This window comes from Phodopus roborovskii, unplaced genomic scaffold (assembly GCF_943737965.1).
Source record: "Phodopus roborovskii unplaced genomic scaffold, PHOROB, whole genome shotgun sequence".
In the NCBI taxonomy this organism is placed as follows: Eukaryota; Metazoa; Chordata; class Mammalia; order Rodentia; family Cricetidae; genus Phodopus; species Phodopus roborovskii.
In genome coordinates this window covers 2851156-2875521 of record NW_026125554.1, presented here as the reverse complement: position 1 = coordinate 2875521, position 24366 = coordinate 2851156, and the positions used below count along the sequence as shown (strand labels likewise).

At 45.7% G+C, this 24366-nt stretch overlaps 1 protein-coding gene across 1 annotated transcript; it reads right to left on the bottom strand.

Moving 5' to 3' along the window:
• Positions 1-67: 67 nt before the first annotated feature.
• Casp14 (caspase 14) lies at positions 68-5682 on the bottom strand. The gene is made up of 7 exons (XM_051177501.1): positions 5497-5682; positions 3391-3461; positions 1930-2079; positions 1606-1831; positions 958-1074; positions 709-812; positions 68-187 (listed from the first exon to the last, which is right to left on the bottom strand). The coding sequence occupies exons 2-7, from the start codon at positions 3415-3417 to the stop codon at positions 83-85; spliced, it is 729 nt and encodes a 242-aa protein (XP_051033458.1). The 5' UTR covers positions 3418-3461; positions 5497-5682; the 3' UTR covers positions 68-82.
• Between the last annotated feature and the right edge of the window lie 18684 nt (positions 5683-24366).

Sequence of the window (24366 nt, the reverse complement as noted above, 5' to 3'; positions counted from 1 at the left end):
ATCTTTGAGGAGTGTTGGTGGCTGTCTCTAAGTATCTGTGGGGGTAGAGAGAGCACCTGCAGATCTGTCACGGCTCTCTCTTTTATTGCAGGTAGAGACTCTTCCGGAGGGTGCTTTGAATTTCAGGGTTCACTTTTCTTGGTTTCCCCTCCTGAATCACCTCAGTGTCTGCCATAAGTCGGGTTACCTGCAACAATAGGTGTGGTCAGCTTCAGGGACTGGGCTGCTGTGAAGGCTGGTGTCAGGAGAGGGTGGGGATTAGGTTGTATAGAAGTACAGGTGGGTATCCTTTAGTTTCCATAGTTTCTGTGGAGTCATTGGTTAGCAGGTTTGTGTATGTATATATATGTGTATATATGTTCCTGCCATGCATGTGACAGTTGTCAGAGAGAGGTGACATTGGGGTGTCTTCTTCCATAATGTTTTATTGAGGTAGGGTCTCTCACTGAGTTAGTACATCACTGATTTGGATAGACTCTCTGAGCTTCTGCATACACAAACATGTATGCACACCGCCTATCACCACATACTTGTTCATACACATATTTGTACAACACATGGATACATGAAAAAAAAACCCTTTAAAAAACCATTCCCACACATGGTGAGCTTGGGAGTCCCAATATTCTTGTGTGGAGATGAGGGCATAGGGGAAGGTTGGGAGGGGCTCAGCCCGGGTAGGGGTCCCAGATAACCCATCTGGCTCACCTCTTCCAGCAGCTCTATGATGGATCCTATTTTGTGTGTAAACACATCTGTTAGGGTTTGGATGAAGCCAGAACCTTTCTGGTCATGTCTGTAGGAGAGGTGCCCTGCAAAGGTCAGAGAATTGAGTTTGGAGAAGTCTTCAGAGAGTGGAGGGACCCTGGAAGAGAGTCCCTTCTTAATGGAGAAGTTCAGGGACCAGGTGTGCTTGTTGTGGGGTAGGGAGACATCAGCCACTCTGGGTGCTCATACCCTCTACCGTGGAGAAGACATGGAGGGCATCCGTATATGTCGGTATGGTTTGAGGTCTGTTCTTCATGATCATAGCAACCTGATCTCCGCCTACTTCTTCACCAAGGTCTCTATGCTCTAAAACCAAGGGGAGCAGAAGGAAAAGCCAGGGAGAAAAGTGGGACAAAGAGAAGGTTGTGGAGCAGTCTGGTGGCATGCTGGATTCAGCTGGGGCCCTGAGTCTGGGACCAGCCTGCATGAAAAACATAGACTCTGAGCTAGAGAGATGGCTCAGTGCTTAAGAGCATTTATTGCTCTTGTAGGTTACCAAACATCAACTCCCAGGGCCCATGTAGCTCTAGCTCCAGAGAGTTGCACCCTTTTCTGGCCTCCTCAGTTACCTGAAGTCACACATGCACATACTTACGTACAGAGACACACACATACACACAACTAAAAATAAAATAAATCTTAAAGATGCATGGACTCAGTTAGGCATGATAATGTATGCCTATAATCTCAGCACTTGGGAAACCAAGGCAGGAAGGTCATAAATTTGAGGGCAGCCTGGACTACATAATGAGTTTGAGGCTAGCCTGGGATGTGTGGTGAGACTCTGTCTTACTAGCCTTTCACCAAAGCACAAGGAGGCAGTGTCCCGGTCCTTACCTCCTCTGCAGGCCTGAATGATGTACACTTTGGGCTTGCCTCTCAGGGCCTTGCAGTTCTTGTTGTTCAAGACCTCAAAAAGGTCCTCCAGTCTCACCATGTTCTCATCTTCTCCCTTGAGGAGACCTTCCTCGCCATGTGCCATAAGCACCACGAAAGCACAGCTGACGGGCTCTTCCCAATTATCTATGGTCTGCTGAAAATTGTCCAACTCTTCCAGGAATTGCTTGGAAGAAGAGGAACAAGCCAGCTCAGATAGGTGCCCCAAAGCCTACCTTTGGTCCAGCCCTCTTCCCTCCTTCCCTGGAGCTGTCAGCTCAATACCTTAGCAGTGGGATCTGCCTTCATGGTGCTTTCAAATTTTAGGTGCCGGAACATTCGTTCCAGGGCATCCATGTCTTCCCCAGAACCCTCCCGGGCTTTGGTGACACACAGTGTCAGGGCTAGACGGGCACCTGACATATCGTATCTTTCCTAGGGCAGAGGGACAGAGGAAGAAGAATACAGTGCAATGAAGTCTAAGGTTAGGCTTGGCAGCCAAAATGAAAGGTATCTGTGGCACTCAAACTTCACTTCAAAATTTGTCTTTGTGGTCCTGGGAATTGAACCCAAGGCCTTGCCTGTACTAGACCCATGCTCTGTCACTGAGCCATATCCCTAGTTCCTGACACAAAGATTAAAAAAAAAAAAAGTAAGTATGAATGCATCCACCCAAGCATGGGAAACATACTGGTGGTTCCATACCCACGAGCATATGGACAGCACTAATTGGACTTAATGAATTGTTACGCACATAAAAGAAAACATGAAATTGGGAGGGGACATATTGGGGAGAATATGATGGGAGTTGGGGGAGGAACAGGGGTGGCTATGATCATGTTTCATTTTGTACATGTATGATATGAAATTCCCAAATAGTAAAAATATAAACAACAACAAACCAAATATTTAGAGTAAGTATTTCCCAAATATTTCATGATGGGTATGCTTAGACAACAAAACTATTTGTTACTAACATGGATTTCAGATTTATCTAGGTACTTCCTATTTTCATTCCCCAAGTAAGACAACTCAGCCTTGAGCCTAAATTCAGTTTGCAGATATAAATGAGTGCGTGCATGTAGGGGTGGGAGTGGGGAGGGTGGGATTTTGAAGGTCACCTCCAGTGGTCACATCTGGTGGGCTGGAGACTCTCTCCTGGTCCTTCCAGATGGAGCTCTGAGGAGGTCAGAGTGGTCTGACTGTGACATCTGTCACCCCATTGACCTCAAGGGATTGATTAAGCTGATCTGGCTGACTCAGTAGCTATCCCCTTCCTCTGTCACTATGCCATGTGTATCCTTCCTGAAACTGTGACTCAGTCAAAGAGGAAGGTCTTCCCTGGTTGACACTTTGGTCAAAAGTGAATGAGTTGCTGCACTCGCTGCCCTGGTAGAACCTTCAAATACGACGCCAAGGTTCACATTGTTCTGAGAATTTCTCCATTTCTTGTTCACTTGCAGAGGTCTCAGAATATCTAAAACCATGACTTGGATCCTATTTTATGCTATCTGAGAAAGAATGGCACTGAGGGTTGAAATTTTCCTTTTTGAAGAGAAGCAGTTGACTAAGAACCATAGTGATAAGAGCTTAGGTATTGGGGACAGATATAGCTGGGTGCCTTCTCCCTTTCTCCGATTTGGATTCCATCTCTGGGTCTAATTTTTGACATTCTTTTCATTCTTTTGAAACATTAAATTACTCACCACTTTCCCATATCCCCATCCTTTCTGTGCCCTCACCCACCTCCTCCAAGGGCTGAGGACGGCTCATCTCTCTTCGGTTCCAAGTCTGGCTTTCAGTACCGTTGTCTTGTTCTGGAGGTCAAGATAGCATAGGGAGAAAGTCTCCAAAGGAAGGCTGAGGGGATCAAGTGGCAAACTGATTTGTCTGCCTTGGCTACTGAGAGTGAAAAGGAAAGTTTCTACATTGTCAGACCTGGACAAGAACTGATAGTTCCTGGAATGTGTTTTCTCTAGAGTCACGATATGGTGGAGATTTCCATCCATGTTATTCTAGGTCTCTCAAATATGGCATCTCTCCCCTTTAATGACAGTTCCCCAGAGGCATAGGCAGGCAGATTTCTATGAGTTCAAGGCCTCCTGGTCTACAGAGTGAGTTCCAGGACAGTTCCAGTGCTACACAGAGAAACCCTGTCTTGAAAACCAAAGGGGGAGGGGGAGGGAGAAGAAAAGTAAAGAAGGCATCTCTCTGGAACCCCTCTTTCTTCCTCCAGAACATTCTTCTGACTGTGTTGGGGCAGACTCCTCCCTCCTCAGGACTGATGATCAGGGCATATAGCTCATATATACCCCTGTATTATACTAAGGTATGGCTGGGAAGGATTCAGGGTTAGCTTAAACTGAGAATTCCATCAAACTGAGGGCTGTCCTGGTGAGTCATCTGAAGAGGTCAGTCTGTCTCTCTCTCTCTCTTTGCCTGGAGAGTGAGCATCTGCCAAAAGTCTTCATTCTTTTTTCTGAGTCCTGTCTTGTACTCTGGCTAAGCTGAAGGATTTCTGGCACACCCTGGGCCTTTCCTTACACTTCTGTATCAGACTGGAATTCTTATGATTGAAGTGACATAACATCTGCTATGCCTTCTCTTCATTGCATATCTTTCTACCTACCTACCAATCCACTCATCCATCCACCATCCAGCCAAATGTCTATCCAACTACTCATTTATACATCCATTCATGAATCCACCCATCACTTTCCAAGCATTTACTCATTGATTTGCCCATCCATCCATCCATCCATCCATCCATCCATCCATCCATCCATCCTTGGACTTTTATATCTGATGGCCCAGTTATATACTCATTCCTTCAGTTATTCTACTTTTACCCATCAAACAATCATCCATCCTTGTGTTAATAGACCAACCATCAATCTATTAGTTGCTCTTACGCCTATCCATCCTCCCGCTATGCATCTGACTCTCCACTCCTCCACTCATCAAGGACATGTTTCCTGGCAGTTTATTAAGCACAGGGAAGACATTCCATTAAGTAGACCTTCTCCTTGCCCTTGTGTAGCTCTGTGACAAATAAGAACACCAATTCTCTCTCTTACGCAGAGCGTGTGTGAGGGAAGAGGAACCAAATGCTCTAACTGTGGAAGTGATGGGAACCCAGCTCTGAATCCAGACACAACAGACCTGACTCCTACCCCTGTGACCCCCAAGAGCTTAAGCAGCTCACATACTATCTGAGATTCAGTTTTTTTTTGCACCTGGAAAGGCAGTAGTTAAACAGTATAAGTAAAATAAGACAGGCTTCACGATCCTTACTAGCCTCATGGATGCACCACTCCCTCTCTGCCTGTTTATACTTGCATTACAGCAGTTTGTGTGTTTTTACAAACTACTCATTGACTATTGCTTTAATTGTCTTCATCATTATATGCATGTAAAGAAGATTGAGAGATGATGTTTTGACAGGTAAAACAAATTTCAAAAGAAATACCTCATACTTTGTATATGATATAAAATATTAAACTCCTTAGACTAGAAAGAAGAAAATGACATGGACAGGAAGTAGCAGTCTTTCCTGATTCTCACTCCTGAGGCTCAGCTGGCAGCTGAGCTCAGTTTTCATGACCAGAGCCTGATGCTTTTATCAGTGTCTCCATCCTGGCTGACAGTGTGGGTGGGTGGAGAGGCAGTGTTGAGGAGAATGTGTTGAGCAAACAAATAACAAACAAGTGAACAGATGAGAAAAGGCTGTGTAGACAGATGGAAGAATGGAAGGGGAAAGGAGGGGTAAAGGAGAGAGAGAGAGAGAGAGAGAGAGAGAGAGAGAGAGAGAGAGAGAGAGAGAGAATAGTGAGTGGTTGGCAAATCCCTCACCAGCTGCAGAAGCCGGTGCTCCTCAGAGTCAGGTCCTGGCTTGTCTGTTTCCAAACTGCTGATGAAGCTGTCACCCAGGAGGAGTTAGACCCACGTGCTGCTCTCTGAGAAGGGGCGGACACTCAGAGATCTTCCTAGGTTTCTTCTGAGACCGTGTCTGTGACTGGAGCAGAGCAAGCCCTGTCCCTTTATTGCCAACAAGATTTCTGTCACTCAAGAAACCTGGTGACGAGAGGGACACACCCTTGGTAGCAGGTGTGGAAATAGAATCAAACGCCCATGGAATGAATGAATGATGGTGTGTCACAACTGACGCCCCCTGGCCAAGGTGCCAGGTATAGCATCCAAGTGAAACAAACCACGGGCCCTCCACTCACCGACTGGGTTCAGCTCAAGTCCTTATTAACTTGTGATCTCTATCATTAAGCCCATTTCATTCATTCCACCCCTTATCAGACAGATAGCAGCAGCTTCACTTTCTCAAGGTCTTCTGTCCTTAGGAATCCTTAGGAGACATTAGCATTGTCCCTCCTGTTTTGAAGCTGAGGTTCATAGTTGTGCAAATAGGTGGCACCTCAACACCACCCAGCCAGCACTTGGCATTCAAACCCAGGACTGTCAAGTCTAGCTACCTGAGTCTTCGTGTTCCTCTCATCAGCTCCCTTCTCCTCCTTTTATTCTCCCTCCTTTGTTCTTTTCTAGCGTCTTGCTTGCTGATGATGTTTCTGTGGACAGTTTTCACGCACCAGACAGCTCCTCCACTTGACCGGTCCAGTTCACTTTATAGAGAGGGCCAGGGGACACTTCACCACCGTCCACTCTAGAACATGCTCATAACCTTTAAAGTCAGTGTCTCTCATTGAACCAGGATCTAGGTTTGCAGCCAGCAATTCCCAGCAGCCCTCCTGTCTCTGTTTCCAAAAGTGCTAGAGTTAGAGGCTTGAGCTAGTATAGTGGTCCACCTAGATTTTTTTTTCCACCTAGTTTTTTACATGGTCTCTGGGGATTTGAACTTAGGTCCTCATGCTTGTGTACAGTAAATAAACAGACACATTTCCCCAGCCATGTATTTTTAACATTTATCACATTTATATTTTTGTATTAATAGTATGTATGTGGAGCTCAGAGGATAGTCTGCAGGAACTGGTTCTCTCCTTCTACCATGTGGTCTGAGGGATCAAACTCAAGTCATCAGGTTTACAGTAAGTTCCTGTACACACTAAGTCATCTTGTCCCCCATTTTTTGTATGTGTGGCACTTGTGTGTGTGTGTGAGCATGTGCACATTAGTACACGCATGTGAAAACCAGAGATCAATGTTGGATATCTTTCTCTATTGCTCTCCTCCTTGGTTTGGAGACATGGACTCTTGCTGAACTTCAAACTCACTTATTTAGCTAGACTGACTGTTCAGTAAGTCCCTAATATCCACCTGTCTTCACCTCCCCATGGCTAAGATTAGAAATGTGTGTTGTTGTACTCAGCCTTTTATGTGGGTTGATGGGAATCTGAACTCAGTGTCTCATGACTGAGCCATCTCTCCATCTCCACTTTTCAGGATATTTCACAGAAACTGATTCATATTATAGATATTCTTCTGTGTCTGGCTTCTTTCATTTAGCATAGTATCTTTGTGGTGCTTTTCGTCAGTCTCCACTGACCTTCACTGAACGCTGCCCAAAGAACGAAACCTTTCTGAGGAAGGACATCAAGAATATTTCTGCCTTTGGATGATATGCATTACATGTACTCGTGTGTAATGCTATGTACCCTCATGGACTAGTGTTTGTGTAAGTGACTGTGTTCTCAGCCCATTCCTGAGGGTGGAATACTGAAACAGACACCTTGCTTTGGTTCTCACACCTCTCCTGTTTGTTTTGGCATTTCATCTAAGTGAGAGCTTTATAATGTACTCTCCTTTTAATTTTTAATTTTAAAGTTTAGTTACTTTTTTATAACATTTATTCTCCCCCTGCCATGTTCATAACAATGATGTGGTACACATATGAAGGTCAGAGGACAACTTGTGGGAACTGACTCTCTCCTTCCACTATTTGGGTGCCGGGGATGGAACTCAAGTGGTCAGGCTTGGCAGCAAGTGCCTTTACTCACCAAGCCATCTTAGCCTTTCATGCTGTCATTTTGAGTTGGTTCTCTCAACATTGTGTTTGTACAGTTTAGTAATTTCTAATGTATGTGTTTAGATAATCAATCCAATTGCTTCAAGGTAATGATTCTCAGGGTCTTAAAAATTATTCACACTCATAAGCCATTTGAGATATTTTTCCTCATTCTATCTATCTGTCTGTCTGTCTATCTATCTATATCATGTATGCATCATCTATGTATCTATGTATTAATCTATTCATTCATCTATTTATATAGCATCAATTTAATATCTATCATTTATCTATGTATCATCAATTTAATACCCATTTATCCATCCTCTGTTTATTTACATACACAGCTACCCATCACCTTCTAATCAATCTATCATTCTATTTTACAATCTCTCTATGGAGAGCTATGGTTCCTATCTGTTTCTGTGGCCTGCATTTCTACAAATCTGTACACATAATTATATCTGTAAATACCGTGTATACTTCTGTGTACCCAAACACTAGACATATAACGAATAATATTATTTTTCCTCCCCCTCAGACCAGTGTTTGCCCCCCTGGTGGTGCTGCTGCTCCCCGAGGGTGGGTGCTTTCTATGCACTGCACCTTGTGGACAGATCACACCTGTCCTACCTGATTTCTCACCCATGGGTATTTGGGTCATTTCTAGTGTGACTGCAGATTATGAGTCACAGAGTTGTGCATGGACAGCATGGATCCTTTGGTGAATGCCCATATGCATTTCTCCTGGGAACCCCTTTGTGGTGGGAGTCACTCACAGAGTGGCAGACTCACACCACTTGTGCAGAGCTTGCCAAGTCCACAGCAGCACTGACTTCTCGGCCTTTCCACCTTGGTCATTTCAGTATATGAGCAACCTCCAGGCTCTGTAAGCTGCACAGTGTTTCATTGAGTGGGTGTTAGGAATTTGTTTAGTCATTCATCTGCTGATGGACAGTTCAGGTGTTTCTTGTTTTTCTTTATGACAAGTAAATGCTGCCACGGGCCAACTTCACGCATGCCAGTTTAGACACAAGATTGAGTTCCCCTTCTTTCTTCAAACATGAAAATATGCATGATTTTATTTATTTGCGTGTGTGTATGTGAGAGTGTGCGTGTACTACAACTTTTGGGAGTCACTTCTCTCATTCTATCATGTGGGTCCCAGGAACCTCACTCAGGTCATCAGACTTGGCAGTAAGTGAGTGCCTTTCCCCGCTGAGCCATCTCTCCTGTCCTTAAGACTTTTCTGAAGAAGAGGCTCCTACAAAGTAGAGTTATTGGTTCTGGTTCCCAGATCATTGAACATTTTGACTTATTCTATCTGTCAAGTTTCCTTCCATAGTTCCCTTTCCATCTCAAACAATATGGGGAGAAAGAGAGAGACAGAGAGACATAGAGACATACAACACAGAGACAGAGAGAGGCAAAGAGAGAGTCTGTTTTCCTGCCTTGCCATCAACACAGGTTATTCCTACAAAGCCTGAGTTTCCCCGTGTATAAAATGAAGGTGACTCTACCTGCTTTCTCAGGCTCCTGTGGGAGGCATACAAGGTCACACTCACACACAGCAGTCCTTGAAGTTGGCTCTCTGCACACAGGAGACACACTGTTTTTCTCCTTCTCCCTTTTTTATATTCATGTTACAGGCATGCAGACAGACACAGCCATGCTGGGCTTGCTCCCCAATCTTTCCCCATTTGTTCTGTTATTTTCAGTCATTGTTTCCTAGGACTTGGTCCTGAAATTTCTTTTGAAAAATCTTTCCCAAAGTGGAAAAACATGTGAGCTTGAGAATATTCTCTCTTGAATCCTCTAACTCAGACAGGGTTAGACACCTGTCTGAGTGAGTTCAGGAGGAAAAGTAAAGAAAAATCTAGGCTGGGCTTTCAAGGAGTATTGAAGTTGTGGGCTCCTGGTCCTTGTCTGATGGTGCTTACCCTTAGGAACACTGTGACAACTGGGAGTTTCCCACAGTCTGCCATTCCCAGCACACATTCAGTGTAGAACGCAGAAAATGGAAAACTGGTCTGGGCTGGAGTTTGTTGCAGATGAGAAGATAACAGATTTAAAAGGTTCTAAAATGTCCCAGACTTCTTGGCAGCTTTCATTTTTTTTTTTTTATTTTTAGAGATTTATTTTATTTTTAATTTGCTTATGTATGTGAGTGCATGCAGAGGTCCAAGGTTGATGTCAGGAACCACCCTCCATCTGTCTTCCATAATTCACTGAGGCAGGGACTTCAGTCAAACCCAGAGCTTATGTATGTAGCTAGTCTTGTTGAGCATATTGCTCCGGGATCCCGTTTCTGATTCTAAGGCTGGAATTGCAGGCAGGTGGCCATGCTCGCCCAGCATTCATTCGTGTGAGTTGTGGCCCTCATGCTTGCTCAGCAAGTATTTTAATTACTGAGCCAGCCAGTCATCTCTCCTGGCCCTGAAACATTATTCAAAAAGTGTGTGCGTGTGTGTGCGTGTGTGTGCATGTGCGTGCGTGTGCGTGCTTGCTTGCGTGCTTGCGTGCATGTGTGCGTGCGTGCATGTTTTAACAGGACCTGGTCACTTAAGAGGGTTAGATTTTGGAGGAAGGAGCTGGGGATGGGAGTATCTGCTGTGGTGGCTAGAAAAGGCCCATGGTCTGGGGGGGGGCAGATGACTCAGCAGGTAGAGGCATTTGCTGCCAGGCTTGACAACCTGAGTTTGATCTCTGGAATACACATGGCAGAAGGAGAGAAGCTACCCCTGAAAATGGTCTGCTCACCTTCACACGCACGTGCACGTGCGCACACATACACACACACACACACCATTTAGAAAAAAGAATGTATAAACTGGGCATTGTAGCACAGACCTTTAATCCCAGCACTCAAAAGGCAAAGGCAGGTGGATCTCTGAGTTCAAGATTAGCCTTGTCTACAGAGTGAGTTCCAGGCAGTCATGGCTACATAGTGAAGCCCTGTCTTGAAAACACACACACACACACACACACACACACACACACACACACACACACACTTTACAAATACACACATAAGTGAACAAAAACCAAACCACGAAAAGCAAGTAATAAGGTACGTTTGCAACATTTGACAATTTCTTTTGTGTAAATACTCTTGTGGCTGATGTCAAGCCATCAAAATAATGTCTGAATGTGGGTTTGGGAAGAAGTGGCCTGAAGTCAAGACTGACTGGTGTGCAAGGCAGTAGGGAGTCCAGACAGGCTGTCCCTTGGTAAGGGTCCTGCCGCATATGTAAGTCCTCATATGTAAGGTTCCCCCCCCCAAATGTAAGTATCCAGGAAGGAAAAGCAGGCGCCTGAGTGTGCTGGGATGTCTAGTGAAACCCTGCTACGGAGAGCATCAGGGACCAGTCCTCGCTGACTTCTCTTAGCCCACCTGTGCTGAGATCTCAGCAGGTCTCTGGTCCTCTAATGAGACACATGCCTGCAGTGTGTCAGGAGGTGTGAGAGAGAACCTGTATCACCATGGGCTCGGATAACAACTAATCAACTACCTTAATTGGTTAATTACATTAATACAGCATCAGAGGATTGGTGAGTGAAAGTCTTGTATAAGGCTGCGTGGAAAGATGTGTGTCCAGAGTCACAGGGTAATGAAGTGCTTTTTTGGATGAGCATGGTTAGGGGAGGCAGCTGATGTAGAGGGATGCCAGCATGGACAATAGTAGAGGAGAGATCTTGGTGACCATAGAGCTAGGGAAAATAGTGTAAGAAGATGGTGGTGTTAAACAGTGAGTCTGGGTAGGGAGGGGCTATTGTGTGATACTTCCTGAAGAGAAGTTTTACACCCCAGATAGAGGATTGAACTTGGTGAAACAATGAATTTGCTTAGGTCAGTAGTAAAGTGTCTGAATGCAAAGGCAGCTGCATCCAGAGGCTCATCCCAGCCTTCCTGACAGCTCATGAAAACCACATCCTTGGAGCTTCCTGTGTGACTTGCAGGCAGCTTAACAGGTTGGAGAGTGTCCTCTCCTTGGAGTCCTGACTGCTTACAAAACCTCATGGAGGGAGGGGCCCTGTGTATCTTGTCAGTTTCAGGGCTACAGAGCAAGAACCTGCCCCAAAATGGGAATGAGGCTCTGACCCATGCTGCTATGTGAATAGACCTTGAAAATACACCTAGTAACAGAAGCCAGACACAATGCCCATGTTGTTATTGTGTGTTGGTAGAATCAAATGCTACCATGTGTCATATTTGATATCCATCATTAGTGGCTTGATATCAGGAAGAGAATGACATTCACAATCATAGTCAACAGTAATATCCTGAAACTTTGTGCTCTTTGACCAACATCTCAAAGCCACAGTGAAATAGGTGGAGTCCATCATAGTGACTTGTTGCACAGCTCTGAGACAATGTATAACAAAGCATTGCATGCTTAAGTGATAAGCAGATAAGTGATGGGTGTGCATGTCAGCTGAATCATGTCACCTCCATCCCCTCTGGCTCATACACCCCCATTCTATTCATGGGTTCTGCATTTGAGAATCCCAGTAACTGCTGATTGGAAATATTTGGGAAGGACCAGAGCGTGGTTCAGCTGGTACAGGTGCTTGCTGCCGAGACTGGGGACAGAAGAGAACTCACTCTTGTGAGTTGTCCTCTGACTTCACATGCACACCTTAGCAAGAGTGTGCTTCCAAACACAAGCACGCACACACACACAAATAATGAGAAATAAAAATGAAAAAAGAACTTCAGAAAGAGAAAAAAATGGGGGAAACTTGGCATCTGAGCTGGCTGCACAGGCCTGCAATCCCAGCAACTTGAGAGACTGAGGCAGGAGGATCACAAGTTCAAGGGCAGTCTGGACAACTGAGACCCTGTTTCAAAGTAAGAAGTAAAAGAAGGGCTGTGGGGGGTGTAGGGTGTACATGGACTCACAGACATGGGGGCAGCATTCACCAGCCCTGCACCAGTCTGCACCGGTCCTGTGTGTATACTATGGCTTACAGTTCAGTGTTTTATGGGATTCCTGAGTGTGGGAATGAGTGGGTCTCTGTTTCTTGTGCCTCTTCTAGGGCTCTTTTCCTCCTGTTTGTTTTATCCAATTCCAATATGCCATATTATGTTATATTATATTATTACCCCTTAGATGCCTCTTTGTTTTCTCATGGGAGACAGGGAGGAAGTGGATCTGGATGGAAGGAGAGGTGGGAGGAGCTGGGAGTAGACAGAGGGGAAACTGTAGTCAGGATATATGATGCGCGAGGAGGAAAAAAAATCTGTTTTCAGTAAAAGGAAAAAAAGAAAATCCTGTGTAATATGAAGTGATTATAATCAAATCTTTTTCATTGATATATGATTTGATAAGTTTAAAAAAGGAGGGCTGTAGTTATATCTCAGTGGTGGAACATGAGTTTAGCATGCACAAGACCAATCTTGAGCTGTTTTATATAAACTTAGGGTCTCACAGAGTCCCTTTTCCTTTCTCACTCTAGGGCACAACTATTTTATAGCATTTGCATTTGACTAAGTGTTACAAATAACCTAGATATAATTTCAAGAAGGGAGGTGGAAGAGACGGCTCAGCAGTTCAGAGCGCTTGCTGCTTTTGCACAGAACTTAAGTTTGGTTCCCGGCACTCATATAGAGTTTCAAAATCATCGGCAACTCCAGATACGGGGTGTGTGTGTGTGTGTGTGTGTGTGTGTGTGTGTGTGTGTGTGTGTGTGTTTCAACTCCCTTTTCCAGCCTCAGCAAGCACCAGCACTTACATCACACCCCCCACCCCCCCACACTCACACACACAAACAAATAAGTAAAATTTAAAAACGATATGGGAGGGCTGGTGTAGTACAAAAATAAAAGACCCAGAGACAGATATTGGGCTTCAAGCTTCAAGCTGAAGATCAGAAATGCAAAGCAGCTGGGCACTAGGTTTTACATCTACTTAGGCTGAAAGGAACTCCTGCCCCCAGCATGGGCTGGAGAATGCTGGAGCCTGAATACTGAAGACCCTGCTATCTTCTATATCTCTCTAGTACAGGGATTAATGGTGTGAGCTCTGTTGCTCTTTTAGACTGAATTCAATTTCGTGTAGCCTAGGGTGGCCTTGAACTCAGAGAGATTTACCTGCCTCTGTCTCTTGAGTCCTGGGATTAAAGGTGTATGCCACCATTGCCTGAATTCTATGGCTATCTAGTATGGCTGCTGTGCTGTTTTGATCTCCAGTGGCTTTAATAAGTCATAAAAAAATTATCACCACAGGCTGGGAGTGTAGCTCTGCTGGGAGAGCTTGGTTAGCATGCGTGGAGCCCTGAGTTTGAACCCCAGCATTACATAAAACTGGGCATGGGGCTCACACTTGTCATCCCACCCAAGCACTGGGAAGGAGAGGCAGGGGATCAGAAATTCAGGGTTATTTTCAGCTATTTGAGACCATGTATTTTCAAAGGAAAAAAATACATTGAACCAAGCCTATATGTTGCACACAAACATAATGCTATTTAAAAATTTTTATTATGGGTTAGAGAGATAGCTCAGGGGTCAAGAGTACTACCTGCTCTCTCAGAGGACCTGAGTTCAATTCCCGGCAACCATATGGTGGCTCACAATCATCTTCAATGAGATTGGGTGCTCTCTTCTGGCATGCAGGGATACATACAGGCAGAACACTGTATACAAAATAAATAAATTTTAAAAGAGAGAGTTGCCAAATGACCTAGCAATTCTATTTAAAAAATTTTTATTACATTTATTTATTTTGCATATGCACTTAGGTGTGTGCATGCCGTAGCATGTGTTTGAAGGTCAGAGGACAACTTGTAGGAGTTAGTTTTCTCCTTCCCCTTTGTAGGTCTGGAGGGTTGAACTCAGGTCGTCAAGACTGGCGGCAATCACCTTTACCATTGAGTCATATCTCTGGCCCTATGGAGCTGTTTTATAGAAGGGTCTTGAACATCTGCCGTATTGGTATTTGTGTGTTCTTGAACCACTCTGTTGTGTCTTTGCAGTCACCACGTTGGAACCTGTACTCTCTGTCGCCAGTGGGTGATTCCAGCAGACTCAGGACCTGGCCCTTTCCCTGCCATGAACAAAAGGAGAGAGCTGCTTGGTGACAAAAGCGGGAAGGGGTGACACTGCTCCAACACTTGGGGCAGCGATCTGTCATCCCCGACTATCGTGAATCGTAAACAACTCTGGTACTGACACACTGGCACTGGCAAGATGAGGCAGCAGCTCACGATGCAGGGTTTTGTCAGCCACAGTCCGGGAAGACGCCCAAGTGCCCCAGGCACTCACGTCTGTCCTGAACACATGGGAGTTTTGCAAGACTTGTAGCTTGACAGCCAACAGGAAGGGCTGCTGTGTGGCTGTGGGATTTCAGGCCTTCATGAGGAACATTTTATTTTATTTTTAAATATTCTTTCTGGTATTTATTGCCACACATGTTTGCAATAAGCGTTCAAATAGGTTTAATGGCAGTAATAATACTAGAAGGTGTTATTGTTGGATGAAAAGCTTGCTCCCTTTCCATCCCCTCCCTCCCTTCCCTCCCCTCCCCTCCCCTCCCCTCTTCCTCCCCTTCCTTTCCCTTCTTTTCTGTCTCTTCCTTTTGGTGTACCTTTATCCCCACTTCCTCCTCCCCTCCCCTCCCCCTTTTCTCTCTTTTCTTTTTTCAATGATTAATCAGGACTTTTCACATGCTAGTTAAGTGCTCTACCACTGGACTACATTCCCAGCTATGACAATACTGAGTTCTTTTTTCCAGTCTTAGGAATGGAACCCTGGGCCTCACACAAGCTAAGCAAGCACTTGACTATCAGGCTGTCCCAAGACACCTTTCCAGTTTTTATTTTGAGGCAAGGCCTGGATGGGTTGCCCAGGCTGCCTTCAGACTTGCAGTCCTCTTGCTTCAGTTATTAGAGCAGCTGGGATCACAGGCCTGCACTACCAGGCTAGGTGGAACATCGTGAGTTTCCAAATGCTTATTTTCTTGTATTTTGTTTGCGGTTTTCTACAGAGATGGGTTGATGTCTCATCATGGCAGGGAACACAGAGCAAACACATATGGCGTTTTTAATGGACACATGTAATAATGCATATGCATGTGGTATGGTGTGACATTTCAACATGTGATTCTAACACTCAGGGATCATTTGGCCTAAGTATATGGCACATATAGTTAGTGAGAGACCCAGGATACCTACAGGTCAGGTTGGATGAGTATATCTTTGTGTGTGAGTTCATGCACACATGTGGAGGTCAGAGGAGTGTTGGCTTTTTCACTCCAAGACCCTGCACCATACTCCCCGAGGACTAAGGTCTCTCTCTCACTGAATCTGGAGCTAGGCTGGCAGCCAACAGGTCACAGTGACTGACCCTCCTAGCTCTGTTTCCTGCAGCACTAGAGGTACAGGTGGGTGCATGACCACCCTTGGCTTTTTGAGTGGGTGCCAGGGATTTGAACACAGGGTCTTGCACTTGAGGCTAGCACTCCTAGACTCCCTTGTTACTCAGCCCTTGCTTGCTAGAGGAAGCTTTTTTATCCCTGCTCAGAATTTTAAACCCAAGGCCTTAAAACCTACTAGCTGTACAACAGAAAAAATGTATAACTTTAAGGGGACCTGAGGGGGTGTTGAGGTGCTGATGTCAACCTTCTCTGACCCTTGATTCCTCCTCTCTTGCTCCACAGCCTTTGGGTCAGGTCAGTGAGAAAAAAGATCCTGGAGGCCTTTGGCCACCACAGCAGGTCCATGCTGAGAAGGTCACTCAAGCTCCACCAAAGGTCCTCTACTCTGGGGGATGCAAAGAAATCAGAGGTAAAAGCAATTTTGTTTTTGATTTTAGCCAAGTACACCCTTCCTTCATGGCTGTGGCTCTGATGTCCAATCTATTATACCTTTTGGCCAGAATCATGTTGTTTCAATTTTTATTTTGCTAGTTTGTTTTAAAAACTATGTATTTTGGGGCTGGAGATGGCTCAGTGGTTATGAATACTGACTGGTCTATTCAGAGGCCCTGTGTTCAATTCCTAGCATCTTTGTGGTGACTCAAATTGCCTGTAACTCCAGTCTCAGAGGATCCAACACCCTCTTCTGGCCTCTGCAGGCACTGCATACACACGGTGCACAAACACACGCAGGCAAAACACTCCATAAACATAAAATAAAAAAAAGCAACAATAAAAAAGGGGGGAAAGAGTGTGCATTTGGGAGGGTATGGGTTGGACAGATGGTTCAATGTGCAGGACAGCTTGCTGCACAGTCATGAAGACAAGTTCTAAACACAAACATCCAACTGAAAACCTAGGCATGGCTTTGTGTGTGCTTGTAATCTCAGTGCTCTGGGGAGTGGAAACAGAACAATTGTTGGGGTTTGCTGGCTGACAGCCTAGATCCAGTTTTAGTAGGAGAAGGCAGAGAGTGATAGAGACAGATACCCAGTGAACCTCTGTCTTCTGCATGTGCATAGGTGCCTACACCCCACCCCACATGTGTGCACATATTGCATACATAGACAAGGAAAATAAAGTATGATGTGTGTGTGTGTATGTGTGAGATATATGTGTTTATGTGTGTGGTATGTGTGTGGTATATTGAATGTCTGGTGTATGTGTGGTGTATGTGTGTTGTGTGTGTGCAAGTGCATGGCGTGTGTATGTATGGTATGTGTGTGTGTATTTATGTGGAAGCCCCAAATCCATGTTGGGAATCATCCTCCATCACTCTTCCATGCTTTTTACTGAGTTAGGGTCTCTCATTCAGACCTAGAGCTACCTGAGGAGGCTAATCTTGCTGGGCAGCTTGCTCTGGATCCCTTTGTCTCTGGACTTCCAAGTCCAGAATTATAGTTGGGCTGCCCCAACCATCCAGCATTGATTTATGTGGATTTCTGGGGATCATAGTACTATTCTCTAGGCTCCTGTGGCAAGTGCTTCAACCCCCAAGCCATCTCCCCCAACCCAAGATGCTTCTTGAATCCATCATTTCCTCTCCATCATCACTTTCCCATCTTAGATGGCCAGCACCCGGGACCTGGGGGGCTGCCATACATGCCCAGTAGACCCTGAGTAATGTGGACCAGACCTCTGCTGTTAAGACACTGGCTTTTCCCTGGAAACAGGCCCTGGTCCTTGTCAAGGAAGGTGGATGGGGGCCAGAGGTTGACACTAGGCCTTTGGTGAGACAGGTCTTCCAGGGAGGTCCTGATTGCTGGCTCTGTAGGATGTGATTACTTCAGAGCAATTTAGCAATAGCTGTTAGAGTCCTGTTTATTAATGAGGCACAAGGTGGAGATAAAAGAATAATTATTGTGTGTTAGTACAAACAAGGAGAAACAGCAATTGCGGTTATTCTTATAACTAAGAGTCACAAACATGTTTGTGTGTTCAGAAATGGATGAGGAACAAGGTGGGAAAGAATGAGAGGAAGGGAATTCCAGGTATACAAAAAAGAGCCTAGATGGAAAATTACAGCTGGGAAGGTTGGTTCTCCACAGGGGGGATGGTGCAGATGTCCTGTGACAGCTCCATGCTAACAGAAAGACAGTTTTAAATTAATTTTTAAAAATCAGTTTTTTATCACATAGAATCATGGGCTTCATTGTGATGTGGCCACACATAACGTTGCTTCTCTTCGCCTCCCCATAACCGTCTCCCGTCTTTTCTTTCCATCCCTCCATGCTCTCTTCTCCTCATAAAAAGCCTCCCTTCTGCTTTCTTGTCATATATATACATAACATATATGTTCTTCTATTTCTCAAGAAAGATGTGGTGTTATATTTCTTTCCCCATATAACCCTCCTTCCCCCTTCCTTTCCTATTGATCCCTATTGACTTATATAGACCTCCTTTGACTCGCTCACTCTCTACCTCTCTCTGTGTAGGACAGAGGAAGATAGATATGTCCTGCTCATCCTTTCAACACCTTATTTCCTTGACACGGGATCTCTTACTGAACTTGGAGCTAGGTTGATGGCCTGCAAGACCCAGTAAGCCTCTTGTCTCTCCCCAGAAGGTCTGGGGTTACAGGTGTGCATGTGGCCATACCTAGGATTCTCATGCATGTGCGGCAAGTGCATTTACCCAGTAAGCCATCTCTCTGGCCCCTGAAGGAACTTCTGAGTCTCAAAGATATCTGAAACAAGACAAAACACAATTGGGCAGTGGTGGCACATGCCTTTGATTCCTAGCACTCAGGAGGCATAGGCAGGCAGAGCTTAGTGAGTTCAAGGCCAGCTTGGTTTATAGAGTGAGTCCCAGGACAGGCTCCAAAGCTAAACAGAGAAACCCGGTCTCAAAATAAAATAAAATAAACCAAGGACATCTGTAGAGGAGACACTGGAGGACCTGGACTGATCAGGTGGGCAGTACTCTCTCTGATGGAGGGCACTTACTGTGTGTGCTACCTGGAAACTCAGTGTATTGATGTACAACACAAGGAGGAGGAGGGTTAGTTAGCCCTGCTCCCAGTCCCTGTAGGGGGACAGTGTCAGGTTGCATGCACTGGGGAATTGCAGCTGCAGTTGCTTGTCTTTGCAAATACTATCAACAGATGCATACATACCAGAGGAAGGCTTTGCCCATCCCCTGAGCCTGACACAGGGAAGGCTCTGCCATTGTCTGAGGCATTGTGCCCATGTCAACAATTCACATTCACTCAGAATTTTATCCATTCCCCCCACAGCACCTGCTCTTCATAAAGTCCCAATAACAAAGTACAATTCCATCAGAGTTGATGCTGGGGAACCAGTGAGTTTGCTGGGTTTATTTGCAGAGCATGGTTGAAGGGTTGCCTATAAGAGCATGGTTGACCCCAAAGCGGCTTCATTGGAAAATCTTTACCCGGCATGGGTGATTGCTTACTTATAGCTGTTTAGACAGAGTCTTTCAGCAAACCTTCCCTATCCTAGCTATTGTGGCAACCCAGAGACCCCCAAGGCTACATGCAATTCAGGCAGAATTGTAAACAAATGCAGCAGGAGCAGCTGGAGTTTCATGGGAAGGTTAGTGATCCTCCCTATATCTCCTTCTAGAAGGGAATGTGAACACTCAAAAAGCCCCATCCTGATGGATTTGTGGAAGTAGGCACAGCTGATCTGATGAGGATGGCAGCCACTTCGTTCAGAAGACATCAGTCCACAGCAGGTGGGTAAAACCTTCTAAGATCCGGTCTTGGTGCTAATATCTGGTTCATGTCCCAAAGATTTGTCAACCTTCCAGAATATCGTCATCAACTTGGGATCAAGAGTTCAGACATGGGAACCTGTGGGGGAACATAGCAGATTCGATCCAAAACAGGTATGAGGGGTGTATTCCTGCACATGTATGGCACAATCACTGAGCCCCACTGTCTTCTGAAAAGCATGTGTGTTAATTAAAAGAACCATTTCCTTCCAAGTTGACCCCTAGAGGAACAACATTTAGTTCAGGGTTATTAGACTTCACTACAGTTCACATTAGAAACACCTTTTATTTATTTTGACAATTTCATATATATGTACAGCTCATTCCAGCTCCCCCTGCCAACCCTCAGACATTCCCAACATGCCCCCTTCCCTCTTTCTGCTCCTCTCTCTGACCAATCCTGTTGATTTGATCTTGTGCAAATGCCCACAGCTTCAGTGAGCTCAGCGGTGCAACAGTGGTGGCTTGTCCAGAAGACAATGTTTCATAGTGCTTCTTTCCACCCTTCCTATCTTCCATTCTGTCTTCCCCTCTTCCTTGATGTCCCTGAAGCCTTGAGGGGCGATAGAAGCATTGCACTTAGAGCTGAGCACTTTGCAGTCACTTATTTTCAGTGCCTTGAGTTATGGATCTATATGTTAACTGTGGCTCCCAGCAGAGAAAAGGTTCTCTGAAGGTTGGGAGCAGCACTAATCTATGGTTATAATCACACATTTTTATTTGAGGGTGTGTCGATTTAACACAACCATATAGCGGGTCTCCCCTCGGGCCTATGGTCCTCTAGTTTTGACCAGATTACAGTATGAGTGCTGAACATTTTTGGCAGAAGGAATCTCTGTCACAGTGGAGGGGTGTCCTGTGCACTGCAGGACATTTAGAAGTGTCTCTTCTCCTGACTCCTTGCATTTCAGCACCTTGTTCTCGTGACAGCTAAACATGTCTTCAGATATTGCCAAATGTCCCCAGCTGCACAAACACATCTAATTCAGAGACATTGATTTTATTCATTCATTTATTCATTGGTATTTTCGCACAAGTATACTGTGTGTTTAGATCATGTATAATGATGGACCTGGCAAGATATACCCATGAATACTATGGGGGTACCCAATAGCTTTCTAATTGGACTTAAGGCCTCCTTTATAGAATGCATGCCTGCTGTTTTAAAACTGGCAGAACCATTGTTTCAATCCTACTTCTCAGTTGCCACATCCCTGGAACAGCCTACCCTGTTGCTCATGTATTGGGAGCCTCACTCCCTCACAAAGTATCCCCTCCCAAGTTATGCATCTTGTTTAGAGCAGATTAAAGAGTGCTGGGTTATGGGTACATGGTCTTCTCTCCAGTATGGCAAAAGTTTTTGGAATTAGATAAAGGTGATGATTTCAGAACATAGGAAGACTGCTAAATGCCTTTGTTAGGGTTTCTAGTGCTGTGAAGAGACACTATGACCACAGCAACTCTTAGGAAAACATACAGCTGGGGCTGGCTTGCAGTTCAGGGTTTAGTCCATTATCATCATGGCAGGAAGCATGGTGGTGTGCAGGCAGATGCAGTGCTGGAGAAGGAGCGGAGAGTTCTACATTTGGATCTGCAGGCATCAGGTGGGAAGAGTGAAACTCTACGCCTGGCTTGAACTTCTGAAATCTCCAAAGCCCAGTGACACACTTTGTCCAAAAGGCCACAACTATTCTAACAAAGCCACACCTGCTAATAGTGCTTGCTACTCCCTGAGCCTATGGGAGCTGTCTTCATTCAAAGCCAGTAACTTTATGTTGTGTGAGTTTCATCTCTTAATAAACAGACAAAGGAACAGATGAGCCTTTTCCACTTGAGTTATGGAGACCTCACTAAATGCCAGGCTCTGAGTAGGTGACAAACACCTATTACTTCAGTGGGTCCTCACAGCAACCTGACCAAAAAAAAAAAAAAAAAAAAAAAAAGCATAAATCCAAAAACAAAAACAAAGCAAAGCAAAATAAAAACACAAACAAACAAAACCTCCCTCAGATTTACAGGTGAAACCAACCCAGCACAGAGAGAGAGAGGTTAAGTAAGTGTCTTAAGACAGTGAAGCTCAGGCCCCAGCAGAGGCTGTACTGTTTCCTATACTGCTCCATGAAGCTCTGACTGGCCTGGAACTTGCAATCAATCCTCCTGCCTCTGACTCCTGAGTGCTGATGTTGCAGGTGTGCAGTGTCACTACTCTGGTGGGTAAGATGGTTACTTGCAAAGGAAACTATCCAGTGAAGACAGAGAATTCACCACACAACACATGCAGGAACACCTTGTGAACTTCAGGTTCAGTTGTTTGCTTTTTCAGTTTTATGTATTTATCACGCTGACTTGATGTCTGCTACATGCCTGGAGATAGAGGGAGAACCGATGGGCATGATTTCCTTCTGTAAGAAATGTCATTGAAACCTCAACTACACCCCACCATCCTGTTCCTACCACCTTCCCACCATCCTGTTCCCACCACCTTCCCACCATCCTGTTCCCACCACCTTCTCCCCACCATCCTGTTCCCACCACCTTCTCCCCACCATCCTGTTCCCATCACCTTCTCCCCACCATCCTGTTCCCACCACCTTCCCACCATCCTGTTCCCACCACCTTCTCCCCACCAACCTGTTCCCACCACCTTCTCCCCATCATCCTGTTCCCACCACCTTCCCACCATCCTGTTCCTACCACCTTCTCCCCACCATCCTGTTCCCACCACCTTCTCCCCACCATCCTGTTCCCACCACCTTCCCACCATCCTGTTCCTACCACCTTCTCCCCACCATCCTGTTCCCACCACCTTCTCCCCACCATCCTGTTCCCACCACCTTCTCCCCACCATCCTGTTCCCACCACCTTCCCACCATCCTGTTCCTACCACCTTCTCCCCACCATCCTGTTCCCACCACCTTCTCCCCACCATCCTGTTCCCACCACCTTCCAACCATCCTGTTCCCACCACCTTCTCCCCACCAACCTGTTCCCACCACCTTCTCCCCACCAACCTGTCCCCACCACCTTCTCCCCATCATCCTGTTCCCACCACCTTCCTACCATCCTGTTCCTACCACCTTCTCCCCACCAACCTGTTCCCACCACCTTCTCCCCATCATCCTGTTCCCACCACCTTCTCCCCATCATCCTGTTCCCACCACTTTCCTACCATCCTGTTCCCACCACCTTCTCCCCACCATCCTGTTCCCACCACCTTCTCCCCACCATCCTGTTCCCACCACCTTCTCCCCACCATCCTGTTCCCACCACCTTCCTACCATCCTGTTCCCACCACCTTCTCCTCACCATCCTGTTCCTACCACTTTCTCCCCACCATCCCGTTCCCACCACCTTCTCCCCACCATCCTGTTCCCACCACCTTCCCACCATCTTGTTCCCACCACCGTTCACAGTTATCTCTTCCTATTTTTTCTGCTCCTCCTCCTGAGATGCTCCCTGAGCCCTGGAGAGGGAGGAGGTTGATTCGCATGCTCTAATTATGGCTGAGCACTCATAGTCAATCTCAGAACTTTGAACATATTAAGATGGACAGACTGTTCTTGATTACACATGTGAGTCCAATAATAATTCAAGGCTCCTTTTATGCTATAGCCAAGAGGATCAGTCACAGGAAGGTAGGGAGTGAAAGATGTAACTGATACCAACAGGCATAGTGGTGCACACCTGTCACCCTGGCACTCAGAGGCTAAGATAGGGGTGTAATGAGAGAGAGAGAGAGAGAAGTGGGTACCTTTTGGCACATCCTGGCAAGGTATGCTACCAAGCAAACATGCTGTGCGCAATGGAGTTAGTGCAAGATATTTAATGGGGGAAGGGGAGAGCAAAAGATCAAAAGGTCATGTGGGAATTGGGACAAGAAGAGGCTAAAGAGGAAAAAGAGAGGGAGAGCTGTACTCCTTTGGGCACTTTTAAGGGGTGTGCATGTCACATAGCTGTTAGTGGAAAGGAACCTGGTGACAGGTGATGCTATAATTGCTTTGGTGGAATTATACATGGGGAATTTATATGTTTCAGGTCAGCCTGGACTAACATAGTCAGACTCTGTGTGAAGGAGAGAGAGAGAGAGAGAGAGAGAGAGAGAGAGAGAGAGAGAGAGAGAGAGAGAGAGAACAGCCGGGTGGTGGCGCAGGCCTTTAATCCCAGTACTTGAGAGGAGGAGGCAGGCGGATCTTTGTGTGTGAAGCCAGTTTGTTCTACAGACTGAGTTAGAGTTCCAGGACAGCCAGGACTATACAGAGAAATCCTGTCTTGAAAACACACACACACACACACACACACACACACACACACACACACAGAGAGAGAGAGAGAGAGAGAGAGAGAGAGAGAGAGAGAGAGAGAGAGAGAGAGAGAAAGAGAGGATGTTACAACTAGCTGACTTTGAAGATGGGAGAGGCCACAAGCTAAGGAAGGCTGGTGGCCTCTTGAAGTTGGGAATGTCCAGAAAATGCATTTTCTCTGCAACCTGCAGGAGTTTGTACAGTCAGCCTGGTAAACTCATTTGTGTGTGCGTGCGTGTGTGTGTGGGGGGTGTGTGTGTGTGTGTGTACACATACACATGAGTGCTTGCTTGCATACACA